This window comes from Chinchilla lanigera, unplaced genomic scaffold, assembly GCF_000276665.1.
Source record: "Chinchilla lanigera isolate Chin_1 unplaced genomic scaffold, ChiLan1.0 scaffold00116, whole genome shotgun sequence".
NCBI classification, from domain to species: domain Eukaryota; kingdom Metazoa; phylum Chordata; class Mammalia; order Rodentia; family Chinchillidae; genus Chinchilla; species Chinchilla lanigera.
Window position 1 is genome coordinate 4,341,597 of NW_004955517.1, and position 11,313 is coordinate 4,352,909.

Consider the following 11,313-nt stretch of genomic DNA (forward strand, 5'->3'; position numbering starts at 1 on the left):
TGGATCACCAAGAGAATTCAACACCCTGCTGTGAAATACTCAAGCAGGAGGCTGTCCGCAGAGCTGGTCAGCTATGACCCCAGTACGATACCCCACTCAGCTTCCAGGCCACACTGACAGAGAGCAAGTGACGCCATTAGCCAACCATGCGCACACTCACACTTGTGCACACACACACACATACATGTACATGGGATCAATCCAGGCAATATAAAGCCCCAAATAAGCATTAAGAAAAAAACTTTCTCTCAGGTAGAAACTGCCTATCTGGGCCTGCAAACACTCCAGGGATCAGCAGAGCATGGTAAATAACCACCGGGGGCCAGGTGTGCAGCCCTCCCAAGGGGCAGCCACTATTTAATTCCAGCTTGCTGCTGCCACTGAGCAAGAACACAGGCCTGAGGCCCCCGTACTTCCCAATTTTCCTACAGAGCCCAGCCTCAGGAGCGTCCACCTGTTCTGGTCACTGCTGTCTCCCTGGTGCCTACAACGGTGCCTGCCCCGCAGTAGGTGCTCAAAAATGCTTGTTCACGGCTCGAAGGTGAAAGGCCTTTGTGTGTGTATTTGTAGTACTGGGGCTTGAACCAGCTGGGGCCTCTGCATTGAGCTACATCCTCAGCTCTTTTCCTAGAATGAGACGCAAGACTCAGAACAAGGCTCTTTCCTCATTTTAGACAGAATGCTGTCCTCTCCACCCCAATCATAAATGCTATCAGTTTTTAAAGTCATACATAACTTTGTTGGCCTCCAAACCTCCATTCTTCTACCTTGATTTTGGGAGAAATGAGGTTGTACTTTTGTACATGCAGAAATAGCTAGGCATGGTGGTGGGCCACAACAAAATCACAGCACTCTGGGAGAGACCGAGGCAGGAGGATTGCAGCTTTGGCAACAGAGCAATGCACAGTGTGACTGTCTCAGAATATTTCTAAGTGGTAGGACATAGCTCGATGCAAAGGTTTTAATCTCCAGTACTGCAAAAAGAAACAGCAATGGCACAAGCCTATAATCCCAGCTAACTGAGAGGCTGAGGCAGGAGAACTGCAATTTCAAGGCCAGCCTGGGCAACTTGGACACATCCTGTTTTAAAATAAAAATAATAAAAAGGGGTAGGGATGTAGCTCAGCAGTTAAATGCCTCTGAGTTCAATTCCAAGTACTGACCAAAAAAAAAAAAAAGGAAGGCTAGAAAAGTAGTACTCGGGGTCTTTCATAAGTATAATGGTGTATAATTATTCAGGTATTATCATCTTGATTCTAATGGTGAAAATGATACTGAAAGAGATTAAGAAATGGCCCACCTCCCATGAGAGCAATAGCAGTCAGGACTGGAAGCCATCTGACTGCTGCCTTGACCTGCACCTCTGCCGGTACTGAGGGTGCACCGCCACCTTTGCCTTTTGGAACACTGCCAGCCAAGCCTTTGCAGTCTCTATGTTGCTTTTCTACCTACTTTAGCACACTCAGTCTTTGCAGCAGCAAAGCCACGTGACTCCCGTCAATCTCAACAACTCCTTCCTGCCTTCAGGGCCAGGCTGAGCTGTCTTTCACCAGGACAGATCTCTGACCTCACCCCCTTTCCAGGTCTCTGGGACAGTTTCTGTCAGGCCCAAAATTGGCTTTGCTGCACACATTTCACCACATTAACTAAAATGCCACTAAGGAAAGAATGCTGCCAAAGCATAAATCGCACCCATCTTGATAAGCGCTCTACCACTACCTGTCTCAGAGGTGCTCAATAAATATCTACAGAACTGAATAAATGAGTTTCTAAGATGAGCACAGTGGTGCTCTCCTGTAATCCCAGCACTCCAGGAAGCTGAGACAGAGGGACTACAAGCTCAAGCTCAGCATGGAAAATTTAGCATCTTGCAAGACCATGTATAAAAATCTATTCGTTTTATATTTAAGTGCTCTAATTTTTTTTTTTTTAATTTTTTAAAGGGTGGGTGGCTGGGGATATAGCTCAGTGGCATGGCACCTGCCTGGCAAGCGGGAGGTCCTGAGTTCAATTCCAGGAACAAAAAAAAAAAAAAAAAAAGAGAGAGAGAGAAAGAAAGAAAAAGAAGAACAGTAACAGAGCCGGGTGTGGTGGCACACGCCTGTAATCCCAGCACTCAGGAGGCTGAAGCAGGAGGATCCTTGTGAGTTCGAGACCAGCCTGGGCTACAAAGTGAGCTCAAGGCCAGCCTGAACTGCATAGCAAGACCCTGTCTCAAAAAGGCAAAAAAAAATTTTAAAAAGCGGGGGGAGGGGGTTGGGGATGTAGTTCAGTGTAAAAGCCCTGGGTTCAGTCCCTAGTAATGCTAAAAATAATAACAATGAAAATAGTAATAATAACAATGGCCTACAGGCAATCCCATTAACCAAGATCCCCCCACAGCCCTGTTCACCACCCTCTAGAAACAGTCCACAGCAAAATGATTAGGGTTCTTAGCAGATTCTTAGTACTGTGGGAAGCAAATTCACAGAAAAAAGTTAACCAGAAGTACATCTCACCCATCAAAATATGGGCACTTGTTCCCCAAATGATTTGGTGCCCAAAATCAGACTGCTATGGAACTGACAACCCCTAAACTTCCAAAAGAATTTTAGAAGCTATTTAATAGAGAGTAAGGAAGCGAAGAAATCAGGAGTCTTGCACAAGATATCACAGCCAGTCAGCTGGCTCCCGGAGCCGGTTCTAAACCCAGAAGAAAAATCCGGAACTCAAATCATCTCTTCCCAAACACAACTCCCTCAGACCTCCTAAAGTCATGCGTGATTCAGAGCCTGCAGCCCACTCAGATGATGTATGGGATCATGAAAATACCACATGATTATAAAGTAGCTATAGCCGATGCCCCAAACAGAAGTTCTCAAATTACAAACCAAACTGATTTAGACCATTTTGAGTTAAAAAAAAAAAAAACTTACCACCAACAAATTCAGTGTCTATCCACAGTTATTATCAGTTTATTCAGAAGCTAAAGTAATTTGCTGAAAGGTCAACTCCTCAAGGTAACCAAATAAAATCCTATGCTAATTACATTACTTCCTTATTTAATTGTAGCAAATACAGGAAGACACCTTTATTTCACCCAACGTTTGTGGCACTTGCTTATAGAGGAAAGTAACGAGGTGAAAGGCATAATATTGGATCTGTCTTTTCATTGGTTTTCTTGCACAATTAGGAAAAACCACTTCCACGCTGTCTTCAAACAGAAAGCACCTTAAATTCGTAATAATCCAGAGAGAGGGTTAGGGAAAGGTAGGACAGCCACTCCCACTTACTGCCCAGGTGACCTCAGAGGACTGACAACCTCTTCCAGCTTTAGTTCCCTCATGCAAAAGTGGGGAGCACCAGGGAGGATTAGGCATACAAAACACACAGGCACAGAATCTAAATCAGGACAAGTGGTTGGTGAGAGTGGGCTACTGCAACCATTGTACCCGTTGTAGAGATTTAAAAACTGACTTCCCTTTGCCCAAGGACACTGCTACAGTTGACCAGTAATTTCAGCATAGGTCTCGAGGGTCGGGTACAGCACATGTGTACCAAGGACCCCTTGATCCTCACCAGATCCAATTTCCACAAGATACTGGGAAACTTGCCCAAAGCAACCCAGCTAGTCAGCAGCTGTACTAAGACAACCGCTGGCCTAAGCCTCAATACTGACTGAAAAGAAATACATCGGGAAGAGTAGTACGTTTGTAAAAATGGACAGAACCCATTTATAACCACTGCAGCTGGGCATAATGACACATGCCTGCAATCCTAGAACGCCAGGAGGCTGAAGCTAGAAGATCACAGTAGATGCCCAACCTGGGCAAACTGCCAACTTAGTAAGACCCTCTCGCAAAATAAAATTTTAGAAAGGGTACGAATGCAGCTCAGGTCAAGGTGGTAGGTTCAATACTCAGTACCCCACCACCACCACCAAAGAAAAGCTTTGCCAATCAATGCTCTCGCAATTCTTTAAAAATTTAGAAGACAACCTTGACGTCAACAATATTTACTCACCAATCTGGACTACGCTTGTATGCTTGGCGAACTGCTAATGGCTACGTCCCCTTTGCAAATCACTCCACGTGAATGAGGTGCTCTTGTGTTTAGTGACTTAAACACAACGCAGAATACATGAGGCAGCAACGGTACCAGGAACTCGGCTGAGTCACACAGCAACCATGACACATTCCTCAAAAGTGCCCCACCGCGTTACACAACCTGCCTCACTGCGCGTTGGGAAGAGAGTATCAGAGACCCAAAAATAAGGCCAGTCGTCCTATTTTCTCACACGGGAAGTGTTACATATTCCATGAACTATGCTTTCATTTCTTCTTTTTTAGTTGCTAGACTTCAGCAGCCAACTGTGTCACTTTGCTTCTCCCCCAAAAATAGCTAAACTGAGTAGTTTAAAATCGCATTTTGTTGTTTGGCCAGAAAAACATCATGCTGATTTCAGTCTGGAAAAAAAAAAAATGATGTGAGGGCAGGAGCTGGGCGTGGGTACGTGGCTCTCTCTCGGGTACGCTGCGGGGCTGAACCCAAGACAGGAAGACACAGCCATGCGGGCATTCCAGGTGTCACACAGGGGCACACCCAAAGGCTGCCTCCTGTCAGTGGCACCAAATTAATCCCAAAAATGACAGGAATGAAGCAGACCCACTTTCCCTTGATTTCCACGCAGGCCACAGAGCCTGAGAAGACGAATTAACATCTCAGGGGCCGGGACCGAGTGACTATTTACACACCAGGATGTGGAAAACTCACACGGCGCAGCTGAAGCCCACAGAAAGCATTTTCCTGTCTTAAACTGAGAAGCCGGGGCAACAACGCAGACGAGGAGGTCTTGCCGACTTCAGAAAGGCTCATTTCCTTACATTACAACTGAACAGTTTTCCTAATCTTACATGGAATGTCCTGACAGCAGGCCGCACTGCACCCTTAATGGGCTTTTGCACACTGTTAATACAAGTAAGAAGAAAGGTACTTACGCCTACAGTTGTCCTGCTAAGTTCCATTTTCCTCTTTCCATATACTACTATCCAGATCTCTTTAACGTACATAAAAAAAAAGAATGGTACCCGGGTGTGGTGGGCACGCCTATAACCCCAGCAATGGGCAGGCTGGGGCAGCAGGATCACTGTGAGTTCAAGACCACAGTGAGTTCAAGACCAGCCTGAACTACACAGTGAGACTCTGTCTCAAAAAAAAGGTGAATGTGTTGAGACGTACTACTTACCATGTACAGTGCTAAGTCCTTACATTCATTCTCATTCAAGCCCTTAAAGACCGTAGAAGTCTGGATACTATCAGTGTCCTAGTTTACCAATGGAAAAAAGGAAGAGGTTAAGCAAGGTGTCTACAGTAGCACAGCTAGTAATGGCAGAGGCAGGAAGGTCAAATTCTTGCTTACTCTTCTATATTCTGTGTAACTGTCAATAGCAACCTGTTTTAGAGAAAATCTTAAAACCATTAACGACTTTCAGGCTTCCCTTATGGACACTGACAACAACAGCGCACTGACTCTCATAAACTGACTGATAGATATTGAAGTTCTTGCTCTAAACCGCCTCCCACCCGAGCCCAAGTAATCTGCGTAACAGGACCCGTTTACTTAGGGGCTTTCCAAGGACAAGGCAGGCACACTGAGAACCTGACCTGCTGTCATCCCTTCGCCCAGCCCTAACAGTACTTTAAAGAAAATTTCTTTTAAATGCAGGTGCTGTCGTTATCAAAACCTTGTACCTGCAGAGGTCCGGCACACCATCTCACTTGGCCTATAATCTTTCTGTCAAGACACCAAAAATTCAGCTACCAATGGTACCAACTGAAAAGGCCCCTCCAATCACAGGCGTCCCCGAAGGAGCAGAAACTGGCTCGTGGAACCCTCTAGCTACTTAAAGTGAGCCTGCACAACCACACAAAGCTAACTCACCTTCTCATAGTCCGAGTAAACAGATCAACTCGTTACACACATCTCCATCACTGCAGGCGCTTATGAAAGTGATGTCCACCTACTGCACGGTTTTTACTCTGTTACAAAGATTAACCGTTCTGTGGTTCTAAACATTTGACACAGAAGAATTATAGGGAAAATAACAGTGGGGAGATAAACACATGTTTCTGAACTGGGTTTTTTTTTGGGGGGGAAGCGTATTTTGTTTGTTTTTGGTGCTGGAAATAGGACCCAGTGCCCCTGACTAGGTAACTACCACTGAGCTACACTCCCAGTCCTCAGGTGGTTTTTTTTTTGGGAGGGTGGGATTATAATACCACATAGACACAATACCAAAACTAAGTCAAAGCAAAGTCACTAACAGATTAAATCTTTCTTTACAACTGGGTATTTGATTTCCTAAGTGCCTAGTCCTGGATTTACATCTTGGCAGGCAGGATGGTCACCCCCATTTCTCAGCAAGGGAAATGGAGGCATGTGATCTTTTAATCCTTTGCAAATATTTGCTGAGGGCCTAAAGCCTGCCCAGCCAACCTTGGCCTAACATGTGCCCGGGCTACTCTGTTCTGGGACAAACTCAGTGACTGTTGCCAAATTCCAAGTGAGAACAAGCTCTCCCCGGTGCATTTCTCAATTCCGAGTCCCTCCCTCACCTCACCGGTGACAACGAGCTCGACCTACATCTCGGATGGGCAGAGAACTGAGGACCACGGCTTTCTTTCTTGGTTTCCAAGACATCACTGCACGCGTGGGCCTTTTACCCCCTTCACGTCATCTGAGAGTGGTCACCCTGTACCCACAGCATACCAAGGGCCTCCTGGGGGACATCACACCCTTCTCAGGGAACTCTGGATGCCCTCAATTTTTCCCATAAACTCCGGGTTATAAAATGTGGCCACAAGAAAAATGCCCCAGGAACAAACTGTTGATCAAAATTTTTAACCTCCCTATTCCAAATACTCACCAATATTGTAACTATTTTCATCCTGCTTAGAAATGCCACTGCTTTGTCTCACATGCTCCGAGTAAACCTGAGTGAAAACCCAAATTAAAAACCACATGAAGGGCCGGGGATATAGCTCAGCGGCACAAGCGCCTGCCTGGCAAGCACAAGGTTCTGAGTTTGATTCCCAGTACCAAAAAAAGAAAAAAAGACAAAGTAGTTCCTAAAAACCACAGGAGAGGGAAGCCTTAAAGCAACCCACCAGCAAGGCCTGAGCTCTCTCCACCTACACACAGCTCGGAGAACTACCCCCAGCTGCTCTGGCTGAGAAGTCCCCAGGAAAATGGGAGAACTGGTGAGGTGGAAGAAGGGGCTCCTTGATGATATTCGAAGTCCTTTTAAGTTATACCACACAAATGGCAGGAAAACCCCTTTCCATTGGTGCATGGCTCTAACCTATCATACGCTGCTAACTTGGGAGTTTTTCAGAACAGAAACAAATCTGAAAGGTTTTTTGTTTTGTCTTGCTGCATTAAATGGTCAGCATGCCGGGGAAAGCTTCACGTAAACAGCAATACAATCATGTACTCCCTGCAAAAAGAGGCATCCTCAAAGCTCCCTTATAGGGAGGCAGGCTTCCTTTCCTCTTTGGTGGCAGCAAATCCTTCCTTTCCACCTTTCTTCCACTGGGGAACCCACAACTTCCTCTATTCTCAAAAGCTCCTGTTATGCCTATTTGCACTACTCTTCTAACTTCATTCATCCACTATCAGTACACACGGTCTAGTAGGAAAACTGAAGATTTTATTCCAAAACCACGTCAAAGGAAGCCAGTTTAGAGAATGGATGGGAAAATCTTCATTTTCAAACACAACACTTGGAGCAGAGGTGATCCTGTATGATCTCTCAGCCTGTTTCTCAGAAGAGAACTTCAGGCTTCCAAATCTACTATGTTTGCCCTTTCTCAGAAGGCTGTGAGGGCTGCCCAGCAGGACTACCACACGCACCGGAAAACACAGAAGAGGCAGCGGAGGAGTCCAGATCACCCACCATCTGATAGGAAGCTGCACCGGCCCTCGGGAAGCCTTCCCGGGGTGGCCCCCTGGATGTAATGCAATCACGACACAAAACATCAGGGATGCAAAACATCAGAACTGAAGAAGTTTCACACGGAGGGCCAAACAGACAAAAAATTCATTTTTTTTAAAGAACGTGTGCTGAACAGAGAATGTAAAAATACGAGGTTAACCCTTGCAGGTAACATGTTACATCGTGTCAGATGTAATTCAATTCTCAGTGATCAGAGATACCGAGAGCGAACAGATGAACCGTATGTAAAATTTCCTTTAAAACAACATGTTGAGGAGGCCATGAAGGGAGAAGGGAAATCAGACCAAGCTGACAGTCCCTGAGTGGGCAGGAGATGAACGTGGGGTTTCTGACATGCCACTATCTTCGTATTTTTCTATAATAATTTTTTAAATAATGTAGAAGGATGTAAGGGGCCCTGGATCGCGAACAGGTGCTGGGAACTCGAAAGCAACTAAAGGTGGTTCGATTCCCAGAGCAGACAAACCAAGTAAGAAAGGATGTGGGTTGAGATCTCACAAGGAAGATCCTAATTCAAAACCAGAAGCATGTTTATCTCTCGTGCCAGACCTCTAAAAGCTTCCAAGGCTACCTCAGACAAGAAGGGGAGTTCCCAGGAATTCAGACCCCCCACCCTGTTCCGAGCTGCGCAGGGGCAGCCGCGCCAAGCCAGGGCCGCCCTGGCTCCAAGGGGTGTCGCGGCCCCAGCCCAGGGAGCTGGCTCTCGGTGCACAGAGAGGCAGAGACCGGCCACGGGAGGTGGCAGGAGCTCGCGAGCAGCTCCGGGGCGCCCCCTGAGGTCCAGCGGCGTCTCGGCACGCTCGGAAATCCGAAAGCGGGCATCTCCCTTAGCTGTGACATTTTAACTTTGCCTGCCTCCAGAAACCAAAGCGTCCGCCCAGGCTACACTTTTCCAAGACAAACCCCTGTTTTCCCCCGCCCACCACCCGCTGCCCCTTCCCTTTCCAACAGCCCTCGGCTCCTGGATGAGGGCAAGAGCCATTTACCTGGCACCGTGGGCATCAAAGCAGAAACACGTAAGGATGAAAATGGTCCCAGCCCCACCACGGCGGCATCCCTGGCAGTCCCATTTTGGATTTCAAGTACCCTCAGACACCAAGGAAAAGAAAACCACGGCAAGAACGCCGGAAATGAAACTGGAAATTTGTTTCGCCAGCACCCGCGCCCCTATCACGCGTGGCCCTATCGAAGCGCGACCGGGGTGCACCTGCTCGCACCCGGTCCTCACGTCCGCGGCTAAGACCCCGAGTGCAGCAAAGGGAGACGGTCAGTACAAACACTGATCAGTGGTCTCCGGGGCAGAGCGGGCAGCTATTTCTCAGGAGAGATGCCCTACAGTCCCCGCTCGCCAAGAGCCACGAGCCTGCGAGCAAACCCCGGGCCTCGGTGCGTGCGGCCGCACATCCTCCCCCGGCCTCCGGGCTGGGCTTCGGGACGGTGGTGGGCGCCCTGCACCTCCGGGGACAGGAGGAGGCGCAGGAGGAAAAGGGAGCGCTGAGGAAAAGCCGGCGCTTGCCCCTCGAGGCCACCCCGAGCCTGCCAAGGGGGCACCCGCCGCCGGTCTCCCTGGAGCCGGCCCCTGAGGGCGGCAAGGGCGCCCGCGCCGTGCTGGGGGGCGCACGACAGGTCTGGGGGACCGCTGCACCAAAAGCAGACGCGCAAGCCGCCCAGCGACAGACAGCTGTTAAACAGGGGAAGCCGAAACAGCTAACATCTGGGCACGTTCTCGTCTCTTGATTCAGCTAACCCCCACCTCCCAGGGTTCAGAAGCTGGTGGATGAGAAAGCAGAAAAATGGGGTGTCCTCTATCCTTAGGGAGCATTACGACGAAAGGCGAGGCGCCCCTTTTTCCTGGCTAGGGCAGAGGACGGGGCCTCCAGCCCCTGCAAGGGAGCTCAGCAGCTTCCAGGGAGTCGGGGCTGCACGGGGGCCGCTGCAAGAAGGGCGAGGGAAGGCGCTGGCCTCTGCCCTCGGAGTGGGGGAGGCTGTCTGCCGGCTCAGGGCTGGGAGCGCGGGGTCGCGAAGCTGCACGCGGCTGTGTGCAGAGATTCATTATTGTCAACGGCCAATACTGCTCCTGCCTTAACCTGGCCAGAAGGCAGCGGGTCTGGGTCGGCTAGCCGCGAACAGCCTGCGAAAGGGCAAAGACAGGTAGGCAGGGCGCGAGACGGGAGAAATCCGCCCTAGCGCGAACAGCAAGCAGCAAGCGAGCCGCCGACCCGCCCCCTGCTCAGCGACCCCGGCACCCCAGCCCAGCAGAGCAGCCAAGGAGGGGCGGGAGACGCAGGAGCCAAGGGTCCCCGGCCCCCACCGCGCCCAGGGAGCCGCCTCGCGCCCGCACCGAGGCGTAGCCTGCGCCCCAGCCCGGAGCTGGGGTGGGGAGAGGCGCCCCCGACCCGTGAGACCCGGACACTGGAGCCCCTCACATCCGCGATCCGCAGCGCCAGCCTCCCGCTTCCAGTCCCGCCTCGCCCTCCCAAAGCGTCGGACAGCTGCAACCCTCACCCCCGGCCCCGAGCTCCTCAATTCCCGCCGGGGAGCACCTCGGACCCCTCGAGCCACAGAAGCATCTTCCCCCGGGCCCCAGTCTCCCCCTGCGCCTCCCAACTCCAGCCCTACCGGTTCAAGCCGGATCGGCAAAACAAGTCCCCCTTTCTGCCGACCCCGGCCCCCACAAGCCCCCCACTTCCGAGCGGGAACGGACCCCGGGGTGCCCAGTCCGCGCTGGCCAGTCCCTGCTTCCACCCTCCCCGACAATCAGCCTCCCGAAATACGGCGGGAGCCGGCGGTGCGGATCCCCGTGCCCTCCCCGGGCGCCCGGCCCCCCTCCAGCCTCTCGGGGTCCCCCGGACGGCGCCCAAGCTCCGCACCCCGCCGAAAACTCCGCAGACCCGCGCGCGGGGGCCGGGGCCGCGTCCTCTGGCGGCCGGCACTCACCCGGGAAGCACACGACATAATGGAGCACGGAACTGGTGATTTTCAGGAACAAAATCCACCAACACGGTTCCAGTAACCTCCGCATGTCCGAAAACGCACATCGAAAAGAGGAAAGCCAGGGGTAAACTTGTTGAATAAGTTCTTGCCTCCGTGCGAGCCTCCGCTAAGCCCGGGCGCCTTCCCGGCTCGCCCGCTCCGCGGCCCCCACGCTCAGCGGCGAGTCCCCCAGGAACCCGGGAAGCCGCCGAGCGCCCCCCGGAAAATCTCAAAAAGTGACCGAGGATGCGAAGCCACGCCGGGGACAATCCTCTGGGCGGCGAGGCGCCGCTTTCCGCCCGCGCAGGAGCGAGGCGAGCGGGCAGGGCGAGAAGTCGGCGGCCGG

At 50.9% G+C, this 11,313-nt stretch overlaps 1 protein-coding gene across 1 annotated transcript in view; it reads right to left on the bottom strand.

The window, feature by feature from the left end:
• Ptprg (protein tyrosine phosphatase, receptor type, G) overlaps positions 1–11,313 on the bottom strand; it is a gene marked incomplete at its 5' end in the record, with an annotated part of 676,568 nt that extends 665,255 nt beyond the window's left edge. Inside the window, 1 exon segment of the mRNA XM_013506946.1 lies at positions 10,932–11,313. Within this exon segment, the coding sequence (XP_013362400.1) occupies positions 10,932–11,016 (85 nt within the window).